The sequence below is a fragment of the Opisthorchis viverrini genome (genome assembly GCF_000715545.1).
Source record: "Opisthorchis viverrini unplaced genomic scaffold opera_v5_312, whole genome shotgun sequence".
Classification (NCBI taxonomy): domain Eukaryota; kingdom Metazoa; phylum Platyhelminthes; class Trematoda; order Opisthorchiida; family Opisthorchiidae; genus Opisthorchis; species Opisthorchis viverrini.
Genome location: NW_008751970.1, coordinates 273,929 through 295,977, shown reverse-complemented (window position 1 = coordinate 295,977; position 22,049 = coordinate 273,929). Strand labels below are relative to the sequence as shown.

The window sequence follows — 22,049 nt, the reverse complement described above, 5'->3', positions numbered from 1 at the left end:
CACTGGACTCGACGGTCGCCCTTACTCAGCAGTCCATATCGTTGGCCGCGCCAGAGTTATAACTCCGGAGATCTGAAAAGCGAGGCAAGCGTCTCACCACCACTCCACTAGCACGGGCTGGAGACGTGTGAATTTTCACGTCTCAACGGGCAGACCAGTGACGTCACTCAAGCGTGAACATGCCCGCCTGTTTGAAGATCCCGAAAAGAGCACAAATTACCTTCGCTCGCGAATTTACACGGTTACATGTCTCTCCTTGTTCATTGACCTGATGTATTCATACAAGTGAACAAGCAATCCCAAAACAATCTAATAAAACACCAGCGAAAGAGAAAAACGAGTGGGCATTAGTGTGACTGTGGCCATTGTCACCGAATCGCAGGTGAGGAAGGCGTGCATAAAGTTCGGATGGAGAAAAACGTACCTGGAAGTGAAGAAAACTTAGTCGGTACGGTAAAAAATACAAAGTGCTGTGGTCAAGTCGAACAATAATTATCAGCTTCACTGGAACAAGATCGAGAAGATAACCTAAGTCACAAATGAACGAGGGGCAAAGATATGACCGGGGGGAGACAAACTGAATAAAAAATGGTCTGTCATGTTATTTGTACAAATCGCACAAAAATTGAAAACACCAACAAAAATAGAATTACATTAGAATTGAAGCAGTGTTGATCGGTTGTCTTTACATGGGTTTTCATTACAGATTTGTTTATCGATGACGACAGATGACTGGATGAACAGCGGTCGGAGATCATTGGTTCAATCAGGATTGTGAAGAAACGTTCTTCGAACGACCTCGTCTTCTAGCCAGGGTGGAGGATTCAACCGGTTCTAGCGTGGGCATCGGAGTAGTTTTTATTGCGCGGAAGGTGGCTGCCACGTTGTCCTGGGTGATAGAAAGAAAATATGTCGCAGTGAACCTGCGTATTCTGTCTAAATTCAAGTGAAAGTCAAACTTGCATTCATAGAGATTTTACGACAAGTGGGCTGTATTTTGCCTTAACTGAAAAAAGAATGAATTTGCTGTGTAGGCAACAATAATGCTTTTTTACTGTCGCCAAATTACTACTGTGAGAGTGTACTGAAAATTCCTATGTTTTAAAGAAATATATGCAAGAATTGGTGGATCATTACTTCGGCTGTTCCTAATCAGGGTCAAAACATTTAACTTTATGATGATTAAAAAGCCGCGAATTTGAATAGAAAAGGAAGACGCAACTGCATTAACCTCAGGCAAAAATATATTTTTGAGGTGCTTTGAAATTTGGAAATCTGAGTGTATGCGAATGAATTCAACCGTAGAAACAGAGGTGAGCGGATGATGCGTTTCTTATGGCACACTGTGAGGTCGCACAATAGGAAAACAATGCTTTCTCTGCACTGAAAGAAAGGCGATGTTAGTGACTGACTTGGATATCTTCTATAAAGGAATCCATCAGCCTTAGTGGTGGGAACACCGGATCAGCAATGCTGAAGTTCGTCGAATGGTATTCGGGAAAAATAACTCACCGTCGATAGATGAACTGATCATAGGTTGCGCTGGCTTGTCACGTGCTGCGCTTACCAGTCGACCAGCTTCTTCGAAAGGCTCTTTTCGCAAGACCACGTGAAGGGCGGAAGAGAGCCAGAGGTGGTCAAACACTGACTTGACAGCGAATTATAAAAGCCATTACCAGCAAACTCAGCTGCATTGGTCATTGCCGTCTTCCTGGATGGGGACCCCGAGACGGACCACATCAATGGTTAGAGACATTGACAGACATGGCCTAGTCACGCCCTCAATGGCGCTCATGCATCCAAACTATTGCTTTCAATGCATAGCTCCCTTTCCAACCCCCCCACTTAACAGTCCACCTACAGTGCTGTATTTACGCATTAATTTATCAGCTTTCGCATCGAATGCGCAGCGAACTACCCCACCTCCCCGAATCGTCGGTGAACGGAACTGTATCAGTTACAACCACTGTACGACAAGTACGCGGTTATTACAGCTGACAGTGATGATGACGATGGCTGCGGGTGTCGATCAAGTGTTGACCGTGTGCAGTGTCTACCCGAGTGTCGACTTTCTACTTTCGGAAAGTATATGTATTTTCATTCATTGATGGAGTTGCCATGTGGAAGTTATCACATGTTGATTTGTCTATTACACAAAAACTGTGACTATGAAAAACGCTCTTTTAGTGGCCTTACAGATTCTACAGTTTGACCAGCTCATTTGTTTATTATATCTGATTACTGATATGAGACGTTCCTTGCTGCGGTGATAAATTTGGTTCTGTGGCAATCAGCACATACTGAGTGAGATGGAACTCTACGGATAACCGCCTTCCCAGAGGATATCACTTGATGGTTTGAGTCAGGTCGCGCTGCATCATGGTGGCTAATTTAGAGTGATCCATCAGATCAGAGTAGATGAAAACTCTCGTATGCTTTGGGGGTGTAGAACTGTCCATATACTAATTAAACGCTAAAGCAAAGTTGATTTACAGCAAACCTGCCACTCTAGAGAATCATCACGACGGTTAACTAATGAATGAAAATTATCGTTATACTCATTGAAACTGGTAGACGGATGGGTGAATTTCAGTTGGGCCGGAAAAAACGGCCTCCTTTTTGACCGCCGAGGCAAAGATATCCTCAAAATATTGGCCGCGATAACATGGCCTATGGGCTATTTCACGGCATCTTTTTGGGACTACCTACAAAAGCGTCAGCCAGCCAGAAAACAGCTCACGGGGATGGTATCAGTTTAAGGAATACGGTGAAACCTAAGTGAATGTAGATTGGACGTAAAAATTACTGAAACCGTTGGCTTGCTATTGTGAGGCAAAAGTGTGGTGGCCCAAAGGTACTTAATAAAGTTCCAAGTTTTTAATCTCAATTCTGAATTTGACCCTGGTCCACAAAAACCTGAAAAATCACTCTGAAAAATTTATTTGAGCAAGGGATCACTTTCGGTTTGCTTGGAAGTGGTAACTGTTGAGTGACACATAACTCCTCTGGGTAGACCGAATGCTAAGATTGCTGGGAACCACAACGGCATAAATATTGACTTTTCTAGTTAATTTTATTAGTTTTGGTAAAAAAAGACCGTCAAGAACTTCCACAGGGTACTTCAAGATGACCGACGGAATATGCTGATTGTACTTTTGATCAAACGCAGTCCGTCGTTCGAACTTATCTGAAGCCAACGACGAGGTTTTCGACATCAACTGACGAAATTAAAGGAACGGTCAATTTGCCCTTCTCCGTGCCGAGGATGAGGAGAACAATAGATGTTGATTCAAATGGCAGACCATTCATAGAAAATCCGCGGACATCCGATGTGACAGTGTATTTGTTCAGGTAAAATGCAAAACTGAAGGACCAGAGTGAGTGAAAAGCTCAAGCAAGACAATGAAACAAAATGAAAATGACACTTTCAGATGGGTTTTAAATCTGTTTACTCTGAAAAGCCGACTAAAGTGAGAAAAAAATGCATCACAGGTTTCGAATGTAACTGGATCAATGTTATTCGAGAGCTAACTACATAAGGTTACTGAAAACTCACTTTTATTATGCGGGCATCCCGGGCATCGACATGGACTGTAGAATCGGGTGATAAATTCGTCCCGTGGGTTATCCACGAGTGTCGCACAACTTCCTCCGCGGTACAACGTTTCGATGGCTCAGGGTTAAGCATACGCGAGAGAAGATCCTGTAGATACGGATATCGGTGTTAAGTCAATAGACTAATAACATTTAACGGACTAGAATATGCGGCTAGGAACGAAGAGGCACAGTCACTGTTGTTCACAAACTAGTGAGGAAATGAATACATAACAGTTCACGGAAGCCAGCGGAAAGATGGTGTCACTTGACTCAATGCGATAAACCTGTTGACAAAACTGAGGCATCAAGAAGTTACAGTCCAACCTGATCTCAACCTAGTCTCAACTGTTCGTGTCTTGGGTAGCTTGACAGTATCTTGATCTTCGTGCATCCTCCGCGCGAAAAGGCAGCTAGGCGCCGAAAGATTTTTTTAGCTAAATGTTTATTACTCATTATTAACCCGAATTCTAGGATGCGCTTGATTTTATTTTTCTCTATAAAGAGTAAATCCAACCATAACTATCAGTAAAAGTTGACCGCAGTGATAATAGTCCCATATGCCGTCAATTAGGCTGGAGAATAACGCATCCTAAACTACCCAGGGGCAAGTGGATTGATAACCAAAACTATTGTCAGTACACATGAGTCTAATAGGATGATAGTGCAAGCTTTGAAGGATACCATGGATTAGATAGCTCAGTGGTTAGAGTGCGAATTTACTGACCGGAAGGCCCGCGGTTGGAACCCGATCTCTACCTCCCAACATCCCTGGAAGTATCCCAGGCCTCGTGTTTCCTTCAGATGGCATAGTAGTTAGCCACTGAAAGGATGTTACAGCTGAACAAATAAAAGATGCTATGCACAAAAGCTTCTATTCTTGATGTATCACGCACAGACTGTTAACAACCAGTCAGCAAATTAAAGCAATCCAGCTAGTTCATCCGCCTCATTTCCTTCTACCGAAGTAAAATAAGGCAGCTGACTAAAGTAGCTAGACACTGGTTTCCAGCCAATAAACCAATAACCTACCTTTGCTGACTCTGAAATCGTATCCCAGATTGGTCCATCCAACTTTAGTTTACCGCTTTCTATTCGAGAAAGAATTACATCGGGCTTGTCATCGGGATTAGAAGCGAATGGAGCTTGGCCAGAAAGCATGGTGTACATAAGTACTCCGAGGCTCCATACGTCGCACGCTGCATGGTAACCTTGCATTTTGAGTACCTGTAAGGCAGTAAAAAAATCTTTTTGTTCCAAAGGAACTTTAAAGTTAGAAATCCAAATCCTTCCTACCAGAAAAACCTCGTTTATGACACAAAATCCCACATGGTCAGGTGGTTTTGGGTTTTATGTATGCATGGGAAGGTAGGTTGATTTTGTGGATATGACCAAAAATACTTTTGTGCAGAGGAAGAGGAGAGCGCGTGCTTCATCTGAGCATCTGATCCACCTGGTTTTGCTTAATTATTCAGCCCCCAGGTGTCCCTTCAAGAAATGTTTTTGATTCAATTATTTGCTTTGATACCCGAATTGTCAAGAGCAAGCTTCCAGGTGATTCAGCCAGCTGTTTCTCACAAGGGTCAGTATTCAAAAGACGTTTTCCAAAAAGGTTTGTCAGACAAAGAAATAGTAACTGGAAATATTGGAGGTTTTCAAACTACGTCGTCCATAATACAGGCAGTCTCATCCATTTTTACTGTAGGAAGAAACCGGACCCAATCGTGGTTTGCTTACTCCAGGGAAAAATTGCGCTATACTGAAGTGTACACTCATGAGTCTTCCACATTCATCCATCTGGTGGGCGCATTCCTGATAGTCTCCTGGGCCACTAGACTAGGGTTAGAACAGGTGTAGTAACCAGTTACAACTGATGGCCGCACCCGGTTAGTTTAGGTTTGGACCTCCTGATAGTATCCAAGCCCACATTTGACCACGTAATGCACAAATCAATGTATCCTCAGACCACATCGTCTATCACGAACTGACGTCGGTGAGGTTGCCTTATTTGCTGCATGTAACGAGGCAGCTAAGCAAAAACATGTGACGGCTGAATCCTCTCAGGTTTCTTCAACAGTCTATCCTAACTCCACTCATACCTTGTTCGCTGATCACTCCTCTACTGGGCCCAGTTGCAGGTACGTCATTGAAACACTCAGGTGAGCGACCAATCGTACAGCAACCCTCAAATCTGTCGCTCTATTTTCAATAATCAGACCTCAATTTCTAATTTCTATTGCAGCCTGCAATGTTGAAACCCTCGAGGAAACGTGCCAACAGAAATGTACTTACGCGCACTTTTGATACTCTGTCAACAAATTTTTGCCGTATTCTTGAAACTAAAGTACAGGACTAAACAGATGACCTAGCGGCACCTTCATTCTCCAGAGGTTATTTGTTGAGAACTTCAGGTGACTATACAGCTGCTGGAGCTGGTTGTGCTGGCATTCGTACATCCCCCAGCTCTCCAACTCGCTCAACGTGGTACATATAAACAGTCGTCTTGCTTCTCTTTGTCCGTAAACTTCCATAAAGGTTCGGAAAATCCGATATATTGGCCACTCGTTGTTTACAGTTATGCACCAACTAACTGTAGCAGTGTCTCCTTGAAAGGCATATTCTATCGAGAAATGACATTCTCTGTTTTCCACCACGAAGAGGTCGGGCGTATCTCTAATCATAGGAGAGTTCAGTACGCAGTTAGACCGCTTCTCTTTATGCAAGACGCAATTTAGTGGTAAGCTTAGTTTAGACCCAAGGCATAAGGAAGTATGACATCAATTAAAACCCTGCGCTGACAGCCCTTTGTTCCTCAGACCACTGCGTTTGGGCGCAGTGGACGCCACTGTGCTCCCTACTGTCCCTCCGCTGCCGAACAAGCGAGGACGGACGTACTAATCACTGGATCTCCGAACGAGCGCTATTGCTTCTTTATATAAGACGTTGCATCCCTTTAGGGTCACAGTATAATTCGGATAGACGGTCAAATGGAAGAGGTCACTCGAGCGCAGTTAACAGGTGGATATGAAAGCGCGGTGTAGACGGTAAGCGCACTGACCGAGGAAAGTTAGCGCAGAGGATAACACGGTCTTCTATCTAACCTGCACATCAGGCATCTCGTCGAGCTGATCAATTTTAATCAAGTCTCATATTAATATTAATATTAAGATTTATATTTATATGGAGAACTTCGAACAAATGGCTTTGGCCAGATGTCATAGTCCACCGAAATTTTTTTGGCGTTATGCTGACGACACATTTGCTGTAATCAAACGAAATAACGTGAACAGCTTCCACGACTATCTCAATAGTTTAACAGTTTAGTTAACAATAGTTTAACATGGAAACAGAACCCACCCCGGGCACATTACCCTTTCTGGACTGTATAACACAAGATTGGTGGGAAACCAACAGAAACATGAAACCAACCAGAAAGCAACAGACACAAGAACCGTCTTAAGCTATTCATCAGCACACCCAAAGTCCGTATGCTCCAGTATTGTCTCATCGATGTTTCGTCGAGTCAGAGCGCTGTGTACAGAGATCGACCGGACGGCAGCGCAAATCGAGATTGCCAACAAACTTCAAGAAATAGGATACCCAATGAGTTTGACTTAGCGGAAAGTAAGAAAAATATTAGCTCCAGTATCTTGACCCAGTAAGGAATGGATTAGCACAGCAGTCGTTTCACATAAAGCAACAACGTCGGATGCTATTCGAAGACTGTTGAACGTAGCCAACAGTCGAGTAGCCTTTCAGAAGGGAAAAACGCTACGCTCAGTTTAAGTGCAGTTGAAAGATCCCTTGCCGAGTGAAAGGATTAGGGACTGTGTGTATAAAATTAACTGCAACGATTGCACTAGGGTTCACACTGGACAAACCACCAGGGAATTGCACACCAGAATTTGTGAGCATAAAAGAAGGATATACAAAGCACCAAGGAATGCAGAAGAACACTAAACGTTGGTCAAAGACTCAGCTATGGCGGTACATGCCTTAGACACGGGACATACAATAGATCTTGAGAATGTGGAAGTTTTAAGACGGGGACTGCGATTCAAACCACAACGGCTGATACCCACAGCGGTGGAAACTACTAAATTACATCACTGCGTGAATAGAATCGAGGGTGTAGAATCACGACAAAAAACGGGAGGTGGGGGTAGAAACCTCAACTGACTAAAGGTCACAGCATCCCTCTTACACAACTAAATTAGCACTAGCTAATCCACACAGACGGACAGAAGGTTCAAACGACGTTCAAGAGGGACCATCAAATGAACCGAACCAGAAGAACTAGATCCTAGGCTGGACCCAAACACATGTAGGTTTCCCCAACTTATTCAATCACTCTAACACACTAAAATCCCTCGATCGACACCCAACAGAGATTTAGCTTGACTTAGCTGATTGGTTCTCCTTCCGCCTCAAATCTCGACCAATCTCGGAACCTAGTTACTTGGCCTGACGAAGCTTTTGTGTGAAAAGCGAAACGTTTCCCAGCAATAAATCTACCGATTGTCACCAAACTTTTTCGAAAACAAGTCTCATATATATCTTTATAGTGTACTACTCATAAGGTTGCTGAAAATTCATATATGTATATGTACCATATATGTACCAAAGACCGTCTTATGGATTGAAACCATTAGAGTGGCAAGAAGAGCTAATCAGTTTCAGGTGGTTTCGATATTTCAATCGCACACCCAACTTCGGTTAACCGATGGAAACGTTGTTTTCTTTTCCGAACTGTTGTTGGAAAATGGTTTGTGGGAAACATGCCTCGAGTTGACAACCCTAAACAAAGGCTGACTCCTTCGGACGCATAGAATTTTAAACCTTACATGAGGCCATAAATCTACCATAATATCTATGTACAACCCACAGAATCAGATAAAATTAGAAGGAAGTGGGACAGAAGTAATCAATGACACTCTAGTTTGTAAATCTGTTGACATCAGCTTGGGCACTCTACGCGTGAATTCATTCACCAGCTAGCTCAACCCTTGCTGGTGAACTGAAGGGAGGATTTCATTGGAGCAGCCATTAATTTGGTTGAGAATTTGTATGGAACTGACAAGCGCAGAGAATAAAATCACATCGGGTCAAGATGGACAAACACAGTCAAAAACTGCTAGCATGGTACCTTCCGAGAGTACGATTAGTTTACCAGAATTAGGCCAAGTATCAAGCTATACTTTTACGAACTTCAGTACAACTGATACAAACCAATTGCCGACCAATGACTCCAAGGTAAAAGTATAGACTTCGGCAGCATTTGTATAGAAAACAGCAAGTAGATGTACAAACACTAGTATAGGTGTTATAAATGATGTATTTTGTTATTTTTCATTCGAATCTTCATGTTTTTGAAGGTCAGCTTGAATTTTCAGAACTTTGTGGATCACGTGAGCCACACGCCCCCCAAATGTTAATCCAAAACATTCCTCTCTCAGCAGGATATATGATATTTCGTCTTTCTTTTTTCGATGCCAAGATGAAATCGTTTGGGGTGACGTTCATTACCATATGGATCGTAAAATAAACTAAATAAATAACGTTTCCAAATAAACTGAAAGCGCAAACACACATATGCACAGACAGAAGGCGAATTCGAGCTGATTTTTCCATTGGTTAAGAACCACTTTCTGAAATGATCATTAGAAACTGCCAAGTGCAACGAGGCATCACGGTTCCAGGAAAGTGTAACAGTATAGAACGGCATACCGCTCTACTGTACAGAAACCTCAAAGCTTAGTAGTTAATAAACACGTCCCTTTTTGCACTCCTTGATTCCGTCCACAAATACATTAGGAAAGAAAATAAACGAATCCAATCTAGAGTGTGTAGGTCGAAACTTGCCTAACAGTAAGCGTAGTAAGGATTGCTCATAAGCAACTGCCGTCCTCGACTTCGTGCGCCAGTGTCACACCAATGATAATGTCATCATTCCAGTCTGTATTGGTTGAAGGGAATTTCGCCGGAACTTCAAGAAAGAAATTTCGTCCGGACGGCACCTAAATCAACAGCGGTCAGATGACTGTCGGGTTATCAACATTTGGGTTAAACCAAGTCCGTGTACTTGTCGGCTGTGAGCAGTAGTTAGCAGAAACCCATCCCTGTCGCCTCGCTCACGTGTTCAGCTTCTGTCAAACTGGAGAACAGAATTTGACCTTTTGGAGGTGCGATCACATTTTCGCGCGAAGCATCTGACCAAACACAAGCCAATGGTCGGACGACCTTCAGGTCCTCATAGAGAGGGATCAGTAACTACTCGGATCGTCAACATCATCGACAACACAGTGACAGTGCGGAAAATCGACGTTTTGTTGTTGTAATAAAAAGCAAACAAGCGCCGCAAAGAAGGGAGAAAACCAGTACCGGCTCTAGTTCTAAGCTCTCCGATTTGACCATCCTTCAATAAAACACTTGCTCAAACAACCGGGAATGCTACTGGTATAGATTAGCAACCAAAATTTGCAGCGTTTCTTGCCACGTACGGAGAGTGTCACGCGGACCGCATTCTGGAGAAATGGTTGTTTCAAACCCTTCTGCCGACTTGCAGGTCAAACACCACTCTGTTTGCCATGTCGTCAACTAAGCACGAAAAAACTGTTCTTCCTAGTATGCGACGACCCTGCACGCGCGGTTCATGATCAAACCATTGCAGCTCATAATGGCGGATCACACGCATACAAGGCTGAGGATACCGCGGGTTCGGTGGATTCACAAACTTTTGAGACGTTTCCTATCAATGGAGTCAAGTGTGTCTTGAAGATCTAGGTGCACTATGATTGCGGGTCTCCTGAAACCATGCTAATGTTCCAAAGGAACGCGAGGCTGAATTACCAGAGAAATGCACCCAGAACTGAAAAAACGGAGCATTGAATTCAACGATTCTACCTGGATCCTGATTTCTGCCTTCTGATATGCATAAATACCAAGTGAATCTGGCCTACATGCAAGATAAGCTTGCTTTCCTCTTTGGCACAGATTGCGAGCGGTATGGATAGTGAAGTGCGAAGCACGACCGAATAAACACCTGAAACCGACTCGAACCGCCGACCAGAGAGGATGCTTTACTGAGGCAACGCCAAATGATAGCAGTTGGATAGATGTACTCATCCAACACTTGAGATGTTGACGACTGAAGAACGTCCCGAGTATATCTTTTCGTTCTTTCAACGCGTACGTAAACTTTTTATCTGGTGATCTAACAAAATCGCATCTACTGTTTAGTAGCCAGATAAGCCGAACGCCGAGGTTTGAAACTTGCTTCCAAAGTATCCGAGGCTTTTGAAGCTAACCGACGCACCGACCGCTGTTCAGGGCAATGCAAGAAAAAGGGATTCATAAAGAGACTAGTGTTGATGGGATAGAGGAGAGAGAATAAAACCTACGTGAAATGAAGGAAGAGAGGTTAGCAGTGCTCGTTTTTGCGTAGCCGTTCCAGTGTCCATAACAAGTAAAGTGAACCAGCCGAAGGCACCACGCAAGGACCTATGTGGTATAGGCTTACTTTGGTTGTGTAAATTAGAGTTAGACGACAAGTCGCGAAGTACGTTCCACCCCACGATCTATAAAGGGCAGTGAGCCTGGTCAGGCACACGCTGAAGGCACTCTATTTACACTCTCCCACTCAGACAGAAGTTTTCTGTCTCCATTGCGACCTCATTGCAGAAGCGCAGTTCGTTGAAAAGTAGGGCGTTTACAGAGCGATTCTAAGCTTTCTGCCGCATCGAACTGTGAATGAGCGGGACAAGCGTGGCAACCAGAAGAATGAAAGTGACCAATTTGACGGGATTAATCGTGTTTAAGGCAGTGTTTTCCTCAGGAATATGCTGATTTCTGTGATGACGTCCCGGTTGTGTTCAGAAACAGAGAATCGTAATGTTCCCGTACGTAGAGATATCACGTTGTCCACTTCGACATCATTGTTGCCTATCTGTCCAGAACAACATGTTCACATTCTTTCTCTATTACAAGTAGGGCAACGTGATTCAACGTATTAACGTAGACTGTATTGTTTTTTTCTGCTCACGAGTGAAAAGACCTGACGTGACTTGGGGTTTTGCTCGAAACTCCTTGTGTCCAAGTTATGGAAACTGGGCAAGTATTGCTAACTGTTTGTGACCTGACCCCTGGCTCATCAATGTTTTTCCATTAACACATTATGAACAGCTGAAACAATCCAAGTGAAAGCATCTTACTTGAAATTAGTTTTTTGGAGAATAGCCGACGTCGCATAGATAATGCATATTGTTGGACGCCCAGCCCATTGCACTTCCCCTGTTTAACTCTCTGTTCACAGTCCCCACTCATCATAATAGGACAGTTTAGTGCACCTAAATAAGGGATACCTCATAGATGACCCACATACCCCTCTGTGATAAACCGAGTATGATGAAAACTACCACCTACTCAGGTTGATGTGGGTGGTTAAGCGGTCTTGCTGGAACATTTCCGAACACATACCTCTGTTATATTTTTACACAATAAGTCAATCATTTCTTCTCTGTAAGAAGTAGGATACGACTGATCTAAATTCCGTGGGGGCCTAATACCGGTATCTACGCCGCTGGATCTCGTGGGGTTGTTGAAGGTTCCACAACTTTCTAATTCACTTGACTTCATACGTTCGAGGTTGCTTTGAACTTCCTGTTGATTTCAAATCAATAACGCCAAAGAGTTGTACAATCAAAAATATCCTCCAATCAACGCCATGGGAAATCCAGCTGGTTTTCATGAAGTTTAGTGTGTTATCTGAATGGTTTCATGTGCCTGGGGATTTATGGCCAAACAAGAGCGTGTTCACCAAATCCCGGTTCACTCATAATCAGTGACGACTGATGTGTGGGGAAGAGTGAAAGTGTTCAAAAACAAACTGAAACAAGATTGTGTCTTGTGAGTCTGCGTCAAAATAATTTTCCTCGGGTCAGTTGTTTACCATCCCCAAAATTCAACGGTAATTTGCTTCCTATTCTTTGCATTGTTACTTGCCTTAAAGCTGCTGCGAAAGTATTCTAAGTAATTATCATTTTTATGGCATATGATCATCATTCAAAAATGTAGATTGGTGGTAAGACCAGAAAATTACCCGAGAAACTTAAAAATATTTAGAAAAGCTTCGCCTAGAGATAAACCAGTGGGGTGCGAAATCTTGTGAGTGGACATCATTTAGAAGCGTACGGTGACCATAAAAACCTGAGGCCAATAGGGGCTAACGAGTATTGGGTGTCTGATAAACACTGGTAAATCAATGTACACTAAATGGGACTGAAGTTTCACGAACAGTCTGAATAGTGTCGGCATGGGGTCCGCTGACCCCATGATTGCAGACGATGCAAGAGGCACCTACTAATCAATGTCAGTGAAGCTCTTGTTGTCAGTTTCCATCCAGATTGTCTGAATGAGTGTCTGGAGATGCAGATACCAAGAAATGATGGCTAGCCTTAAGTCGGTGTGCTAGTCATTTTTATGCTTTTCTTCACAATAAGGCAGCGGAACATCAGTGTCGAACACTCATGTTGTGCTATCCATGATGATGATGATGACAATGACATCAGACACTAATGGGACGAAATCCGAATGGCAGGTTAAAATAAACTTGCGGGATTTTTAAACTGCCAACAATGCTTATGATACATTGTGTTTAACACTAATCTCAAGTTTTCATAAAGGAAACTACTCACAAGGTTGCTGGAAACTCTTCGATAGCCCACGACGGGTTTCGCCCATCTTGGGGTTCATCAGGTAGGCGCAGTCCCCGAGTTTCCGTCAACCTTATGATCTATTTGAACCCAAATTGGACTGTTTTCGAGAGATACACTTATTTGAAAATCTTTTTGCTTTTCACGAGAGACTCAACTGAATCTCTTGTTTATGATATTCTACAACTGAATGTGATGTACACAGGCCGCCTCATGTTTCAGCTGGCACGATATTCGAGATATCGCAGCATATTTTCATAAAGGAAACTGCTCACAAGGTTGCTGAAAACTCATCGACAGCCCAAGACCGGTTTTGCCCTTCTTGGGGCTCATCAGTAGACGCAGTCCCTGAGTTTCGAATATCGTGCCAACTGAATCATGAGGTGGCCTATGTGCAGCATGTTCAGCTGTACAATATCATAAAAGAGAGATTCAGTTGAGTCTATCGTAAAAGCCTAATCTCAAGATATTTAACTGGTTCATAATGGCTCGACATTATGGCCAGTGCTGCGTTCAAGTGTGGCCACATCGAATGACTCGTCGAATTATGCGGGTAATGCGTAAATGGCCAACGGATCGGTGTACTCATGATTTTTGTAAACACAAGATTAGCATGCAAAAATCGATTACTAAGACTAGGTATTGGCAAACATGGTGGCAACACGGTTAACAACTTGATGCGATGAAACATGTTTGTGAACCCGCACTAGCACTTGCAATTTTGAATTGCATGGGCTCATCGTCTATTCACGGTTTATATAAATCAAGCCACATGATCTGGGTTGAGCAGTACAGGGAACGCTGGCTTAAGAGTGATTCCCGATGAAATTCCGACAACTTTTTCCTTGAGAACATCAACCTTGAGAGCAACAACGTTTTCGATACCTCAATCCCTGATACACGCACGTAGATGGGATACAGGATTGACCAAAGCCAAGAATCAGATAAAATAGGATAAAAAAATCAATGACAGTCAGGGTGCTCGTTAGAAGTAAAGGAGGGTCTGGGAGTCACGTGAACTCGACATGCTATCATATCATCACATGATAACCAGCGTTTGTACATATTATTTTAGAGCATAAACCTGTGAGTTTTAAAAGTGTATACAAATAGTTTCGGTCCAATCGCTTATAGTACATTTAATGGAGCTTGATAGCGGCAAAATCCATCACAATGGCGATCTGAAAATTCTTTCGATAAAACTAGTCTAACCATGTTTGGAAGTCTGTTTGCATGATTCCCTCATTGTTCAATCGATATTTCTGCCTTCGAAGAAACAGGTACACTGGCTAGCCCACATACGGAATGCCATTTAGCCCTTTGATAAGAGAACCGGAGGCATAGGCGGCTTGGGGTACATGAACGTTTTCTGTCAACTTCTGGATGTGTGACTCACCGGGCAACATTTGTAAGCCGAGTGCAACAAGTTTTGGGGGCCTGAATCTGGATTAGGCAGATTCGTAAATTGTGTTGATTTCAGCGACAAGATGGACACTTTGGCGGCGTTCCTCTGTGTTGCTAGTGCTAAACTCATTGTACTGAAACACCATTATTTCTGGCTAGTGAAGTCGTACACGTGTGAGCAAATTTCTTCGCATTTTCTCCGATTAGTTGTTGAATTAAATCGAATCAAGCATCTGCCTATGTCATGAAGGGAACTCAGGCAGGAAACAGAAGTAAGCATGGAGTTCGAAAAAGTCCGACGCTAATGGTCTGACGGTAGAGTGTCGCTGCCTTCGTACTTCACACATAGGTAACACGATTTTTCCTCAAAACACCCCCGCAGACAGACTCAATGGAAACCCTTGCAAAATGGCTTTGATATGTGCAAAGTATCACATCTTCTCAAGCGAGACACGGAGAGAGTCACGTTTCGAAAGGCGGTTCAAATTATCAGAACATAAAATTTTCGTTATACTATTCGCACTCTCATAGCCCGCTCACACGTAGTTCAGCCTACCACCCCGAAGAAGCTGCGTAAAGCACAAGCCAGCTCCGCAGACTATGACGTGACAACCTCAGCTTCAGGCCGAATGATCATTTTTTAAGGATCATTACGCTTCCGTTTGCTGAGGCCATCTGTCACCATTTACGGTTTCGCGACACCAACAGCCAAAGGTGTGAGGAGTCTTAAGATGTTTTTCGCAAATCTCATGTTTTGCAACCGTGCACTAAAATAGCCCCTAGCTTGGCACAAAACTTTGATGGCTGGTGTGTGCCTTCTGACGCCACAAGTTTACACTATGATGCACATGCGTATAACTTTGTTTACACGGTGTTTCCGCGGATCCAGGTGTGCTACCGCAGGTGAGTAAGCGAAGGCCCTGTGAACCTGGAGGGTAAAGGTCCACGCATGATTTATTGCACAAGAAAACGGTTCAACAGTGTTAGAAAAAGTATTTTCGGATAGAAGTATAGCCTGTAAATATAATGATCAAGTCTTGGTTGTTTACCGATTTGACAAGTCATGTGACGGTTAGTGACTTTAGCTCAGTGAAGTGAAGACATCTTTATACAGATGTACCAGTATAAAGCGCGTAATAAAAGCTAGTCTCTATTGTAGGCTTAGCTGTATGCTTGTAACGTGAAAGTGCTTCATATACTGAAATCGTGCTAAGTGTGGCTCACCTGATCCAAAAATCAGTTAACTAAATCAATTTGCACTATGCGACTGATGTGGGTTGTCGCGCTCTTCTATGAAGCAGTCTCTTCTTTGACCTAGGTTATCTTCACTAACGCCGGCAACCCTGTGGTGCACAATAAAGAACCTCTAGGTGATAAAATAGGAGAGCAGCTGTTGTGAGTAGTTGGTGCTGCCTTTTACGTTTTTGTCCTTCAAGCATGCCTTTCGAACAGCTGCTGCGTTTGTGAACGTCTATAGCTCAACTGGTCCGGATAGAACGTAGGCACAGATAAGGAATGAAAGAAAACTAATGTAGGGTATCTAGATGAAAAAAAGTAAAACACGAGTGTAAAGCTCTAGGAGTGATAGATAAATCCAGTTTTTTGTAGGCTAAAAGGTAAGGTATTTTGGCACTGAATATTGTGCCAACGAATTCCAGAAAAGTTAGATTTGGCACATCCACGTTTGAGGGAATTACAGATAATCCTTTACTGCACTCAAACGCCTAGATAGCCCTTGCTGTTATTTATAGATGGGCATAGAATGAGAAGCGTGTGGATCTACCGTGACCTTCACATATGACCATATCACCCCACAATTTCATCGGATTATTAACTACTAGCCCCTGCGCGAAGCAGTTGCAAAATGTGTTTGAAGGCCTTGTCATGGCTTTTGAACGGCCTTCAGGAGTTTGCTCTGAATGACCGTGAAAACGGAAAACAAACACCTATACCAAGTAAAACCCTGACTAGCCATTGTTTTTTGTCTAGTCTCCATTAACCCGCGGGATCTTGCGTATGGAAAACACTTGAGAGGGATATCTATGCAGCATGGACTTTCATATTTCCCGTAAAGAATAAGCGGCACTGCCAAGCATCCGATCATTGACTCGCCGAAAAAAATTCATCTGGAGCAAAGTCACAATCAGGTGTGAGTGGTACATGCTGCTTTGCCTTTTCTTAGAAGCATCACCCACCTGCAGGACCAACCATTGGTCATATAATGACTCCATAATACTCTAAACACACTCCTACTACTTACCTCTGGTGCTGCAAAGTTTGCTGTGTAGCAGGGAGTCATTAGAAGTCCATTCTCCGCCCTCAACTGCTTGGCGAACCCAAAATCACAGATCCGTAAGGACGAAGGGTCCAGTGTCCGATCGGCATAGAGAATGTTAGACGGCTTAAGGTCACGATGCACAATCTGAAAACAGAGGGCATTACCAAGATTGTTCAGTATAATCATACGGAAAAGAAATTCGGTCATCCGGTCCGGCAAACCAGACTACAAAATTTAAGATACCGCGGTTCAATGATACCCGGTAGGGGACAAGCTCACCAACCATCCAATCCTCATGTCTGTAAGTGTTCAAGAGTTGTGAGTTCTTTCTGGACATCATGTGTAGCAGGCAACGGATTTCAAGTCACTACCACGTAAAAGATATGATACATGAAAAATCTGCTTTGATGGTTGACTAGTACTGGGCGCACTAGCTGAAAAAAATTACCGGTGTTAAGGTGCGGTATGAAAAACTCCATCGACCAGAAAGATTATAAATTAAGTTAAACGGAGTATTTAACAAGCCTTCGAACGCAAAAGACCTTCATACAAGGTCATACGTAAAATTGTTCAGTCAATATCTTTAAAAGGTTATAATTCTTCACCGGATAAGGAGAGAGTAGAGTGATTGACGTCTGAAGAATTTCGTCGGGGATTACGTTGTTCTGAACACCATAACAAGTTTGCATTCGAAGTTTGCATTCTGATGCTCCACATTTTTTTTTCAGTGTTTTAGTCTTGATCTTGGCAAACCCAACCGGTATAAGGTTGACCATTTAAATCCACGTAGGGCGCTTGCTGTAACTAGTGATTATACTGTCACGGATGATGGAGCACCAGATGAAGTGTGAAGAATAAGTAACAAGTAGAGTCATCCAAAAACTTTGGTTCAAACCATCTCACTGTCGCTTGTACAATGTCCTTATATCCTCACGTGGTCAACATCTGTCCTGTCCATTAATCGTCTCTTCATTGGACCAACAGAAAGAGGAATGTTTATACCGTTAGTCCCGGTCTGTAGTGAACAGTGTTGCATTCACTCGATCGCTGAATGCGAGTTAACACTGTAGGCTTTTGCACTGCTTAACTCGATGCACGGGCAGGGCGGACTGAGGGCAGTTGCTGTTGCCTTTTAGGGCAGATTGAGGGCAGTTGCTGCTGCTTATTACTGACACGGGCACCGGACAAAGCCTGCTATCGATCGCTGAAGACTGTTTCACAAGCCAACCACCATACCAAACGTGACTATGGGTTTCTCTTCAATTTTTCGTCTTCTCTTTGGGTGCCTTCTTTTTCTTTTCTTGTACATGGGAATTATGCGAACCCCTGACATTTCTCACGAGTACCAAAATCCGGATAACGACATGAGTGGATGTAGCTATCGTTTTCGTGGAGTATAGTTTCGACTACAATGAATGAAGCTGCTAGCTGGTCTAGCAAGCACCTCCATCTCAAAATACCAAGTTCTTGCTATTTATAAGATTTTATGCCAGTATTCCGACGGTCTATTTAGTAGCTAAAAACACATGACCGTTTTTCATTGCTCCGCTTAGCGAAATTCCTACCGTTAGGCAGGATATTACCCTGCTGGGTAACTTTATGTAGTTCTGATCCAATACAAGCTGTCATTATTCAAGTGCGAATTCTAGGTTTTGTCGCCCGTTCTTAGCAATTTTGTTGATATGTTTGCCACTGCGTATATCTAGATTTATTCATCAAACCCTCCTTTAAAACGGTCAATGACCAAATGCTTGGCCGCTAATAACAACTCTCTGGTCGGAACCTCAAGAAATGTCCTGACTGACTTTGTAGTAAGTAAGTATCTTGACGCATCTTAGCCACATTCAAAGAATTCTCCTCAACGTTTTTCATCCAATTCACCAAGTCGCATGCGCTCTTTCAAGCACAAACAATTAGTCTCTAAACTTTCTACTTAACATAACCCCCAAAGTGAATGGCTTCCTAGTTAATTCTACCGCTTTGTTTTGCAGCTGCGCAAATATTGCTGGTTGCGTTTTTATTGGCAGGCTGAGTAAGCATGAATTGTTTGGTTCGAAAGATAAACTGATCTGGTCTTTTTCATGTGGGACTGCAGTCGGATAACAAGTTGGCTATTCCATTATAATTCTCCTTTTTCAAGCAAACAAACGGAATATTGACAGGGTAGGAGTCAAGTTATTCATAGTGTGCATTAATAAAACCACCATGATCGATAGCCGTCCGCAAATTGATCAATGACAATGAACTACCATATACAGGTACGTGAAGAACCCATTGTGCAAAAATATCCGTGAAATAGATAGTGTTGACCAACCATAGTCTTTCTGTCTACTGATCACTCAGAAATCATGGAGGAAAACTGATGGTTAGTACACTGTTTAAGCCGAGTTGAAGAACCTCATGTGCACAAAAAAAAGCCGCCGCACCACCATCAGAATTCTAAAAGAACAACGAATAAACCGATGATGACTGATGAGTGAATACATGAGTTTCATGGTCCAGGGATAACGAGCAAAGGCTTGACAGTTGTGGAATCGATGGGAATATCTCGTTGCCATTCGCGACAAGCATCGATCACGAGCGTGACTGCGGGTGAACTAGAAAAGGGTGGAGATGACAAATTCGGGCACTTGCACGTTAGGTTTGCCAAGCAACCCCATCACAGCAACACAACTATCATTCTGAACAACTGTCCAATTTTGCTGCTCACCATCAAGTACCTGAGAGAAAGGTTCCTCTCATTTAGTATTCGATATGACTAACAAAACGCCCTTGTCGAAATGGTAAGAAATAGGAAACAGAATGACTACACCTAGCACGAAACAAACAGATAGTAAGCTGGAGCGTTTTACTGTCCGTTATTTGCATTTGTTTCTCTGCCAACTAAGAAAACGTCGTCTCTTGGCGTGTGAAGTAATGAATAACTCGTCTGACTACGGATCAGAAGATATCCGGTTTGAATCCTGGCGTGGTGGCCTGGTTTCAAGTTGGAACCACAATGCTTCGACGACAAGTGGCACTTAAGCCGTCGTGACTAATTCACGAACACATTTAAAAATCAGCAGAAGAACACCAGATTCTCCAAAATAAACCACAGGAAATTGTTACGTGCGGGTATACTTGAGTATTGAGTGACACAAAAGGCATCATACAGCACTAGTTGGTACCTCGCGCTCAGGTCCAAACTCATAATCTATAGTCTCGCAACTTAGTACACAAATCAGCCATTTGATTGTGACTGATAGAGACCATGCTCACAAGGAAAGTTCCTTTGATTGACAACTGACTCTAGTTTGTGAGACCTGTCTGGATAGATAAGAATAACATAAGCAGTGCTATTTAGGCACTGAAGAGTAGCTTTCCAGTCTCGAACATGCCGGTCACCCTGTACACTGTCCCTATCAGCAATTTCGATCAGACTGATGGGTAATCGAATAAAGAAGAGACGCCACGCTCGATCAGATTGCGTGACTGATTTGCATAGGTAAATGAAATTTGCAAGGTTATCATACGACAGACGATATTTTGCCGAATCTGTTGCGGAAGTGACTTTGAAAGTCTAATTATCCATTCGGTGCAGAATTTACATACTTCTTACTTTGGCGATCTCGGTGGCCGTGAAAAATTTAGGGAATCTATCCTTTAAGGCAAACTGCAGCCAGAAATATTGGCATCCTAACTTGCTGAAGCAGACAAGTTAAATTTTAGTTAGTCTACTGGTGTTTTTCATGTTTCACGTAAATTTTGTTCAATTGTTCAGCCGTGAACACTGCGCCAGCACTCTTCATCTCCAATAAAAACTTGGAACATCAGCAGAAATTGGACAAACGGCACAACGATACAGCGCTGTGAGCAGAAATAGACAATTGACTTTTGGGGAAATAAACCGATTAAGTTAAGTAAGTGTCTCCTTTCCGTGACTGGGCCACATTAGAGTTTCTATCTGAAAAGCTACCATCTGTTCCGCGTAGTTTTGGTCCGCTAACGTGGGGATGATTCTCAAAATTCAATTAATAAAACCACTTGTGTATGAAAAAATTGCCAAACTTATTCAATTTATCATCAGTTCCATCACGGCCGCTTTATTAATAACGTACTCAGCGAAGCTTTGTTAGTGGGGACGGAACCAGACGCGCTGAGGCGCGCACAAATGGACGCGCATTACGGTTCTCCCGTATTATCTTACTACAGCCTAATTACGGATTCTACGCAATTGGCATCGGAAAAGCAAATGGTGGCTGTTACGTCAGCAGCAGACTACTTTAAGCCTGCAAATAGCGACCATGGCAGCAAACCCTGTCTGGGTGAACGTGTCGGTAAATAAAGTCGAAGCAAAATGGGTCAGTAAAAATATTTTGCGTTTACATGCAGGTAAAATTCATAGCGAGCCGGTAGCCCCAGCTCATCGAACACAAAAACATTGAGGATGGAAGTAACTTCAACGTACGGTGATTAAAATAAACAGCAACGAATAGTTGCATTGAGTAAAGCATTTGCTCATAGCAAGGATATATTTAGTCAACCGATTAGAAAGACAAGGAACTTTATGTTCTATATCTGCCCACTTCCAGAGTTACTCATCACTATAACACAAAGGAGGATCACAAATTGTGGGCAATATCCGAATTACCCTCCCCGGAGGAAGCAAATTTATTTACATTGCTAACCATCTATCATTTCCATCAGTGATCAGTAGTAAAGGCGTGATAGGGGTGAAAAACGCTTAACAAAACGAAGACTGATCAACTAAGCAGAGACAGACTGGTCATGTGACACTTTGATAGATAGTTCTAAGCTATAGACCAAACGTGGACTACTGTCTGGAGCAACGGCTTGAGGGCCTGGTGATTGAGAACCGTAAATTGTTCTCCACATAACCAGACGTTGACTTTTTTCCAGACGGAAAATACTACTCATAAGGATACTGAAAACTCTCGACAGCTCAACCGTAAATTGTTCTCCACATAACCAGACGTTGACTTTTTTCCAGACGGAAAATACTACTCATAAGGATACTGAAAACTCTTCGACAGCTCATAATTGGTTTTGTTCTCCTTATTCGG

General features: G+C 42.9%; 1 protein-coding gene across 1 annotated transcript in view; it reads right to left on the bottom strand.

The window, feature by feature from the left end:
- Positions 1-302: 302 nt before the first annotated feature.
- T265_09868 (hypothetical protein) overlaps positions 303-22,049 on the bottom strand; it is a gene marked incomplete at both ends in the record, with an annotated part of 94,249 nt that continues 72,502 nt past the window's right edge. Inside the window, 4 exons of the mRNA XM_009176073.1 lie at positions 303-889; positions 3,557-3,703; positions 4,627-4,821; positions 16,969-17,130. Of these exons, the coding sequence (XP_009174337.1) occupies positions 767-889; positions 3,557-3,703; positions 4,627-4,821; positions 16,969-17,130 (627 nt within the window). The remainder of the gene's footprint in view (positions 890-3,556; positions 3,704-4,626; positions 4,822-16,968; positions 17,131-22,049) is intronic.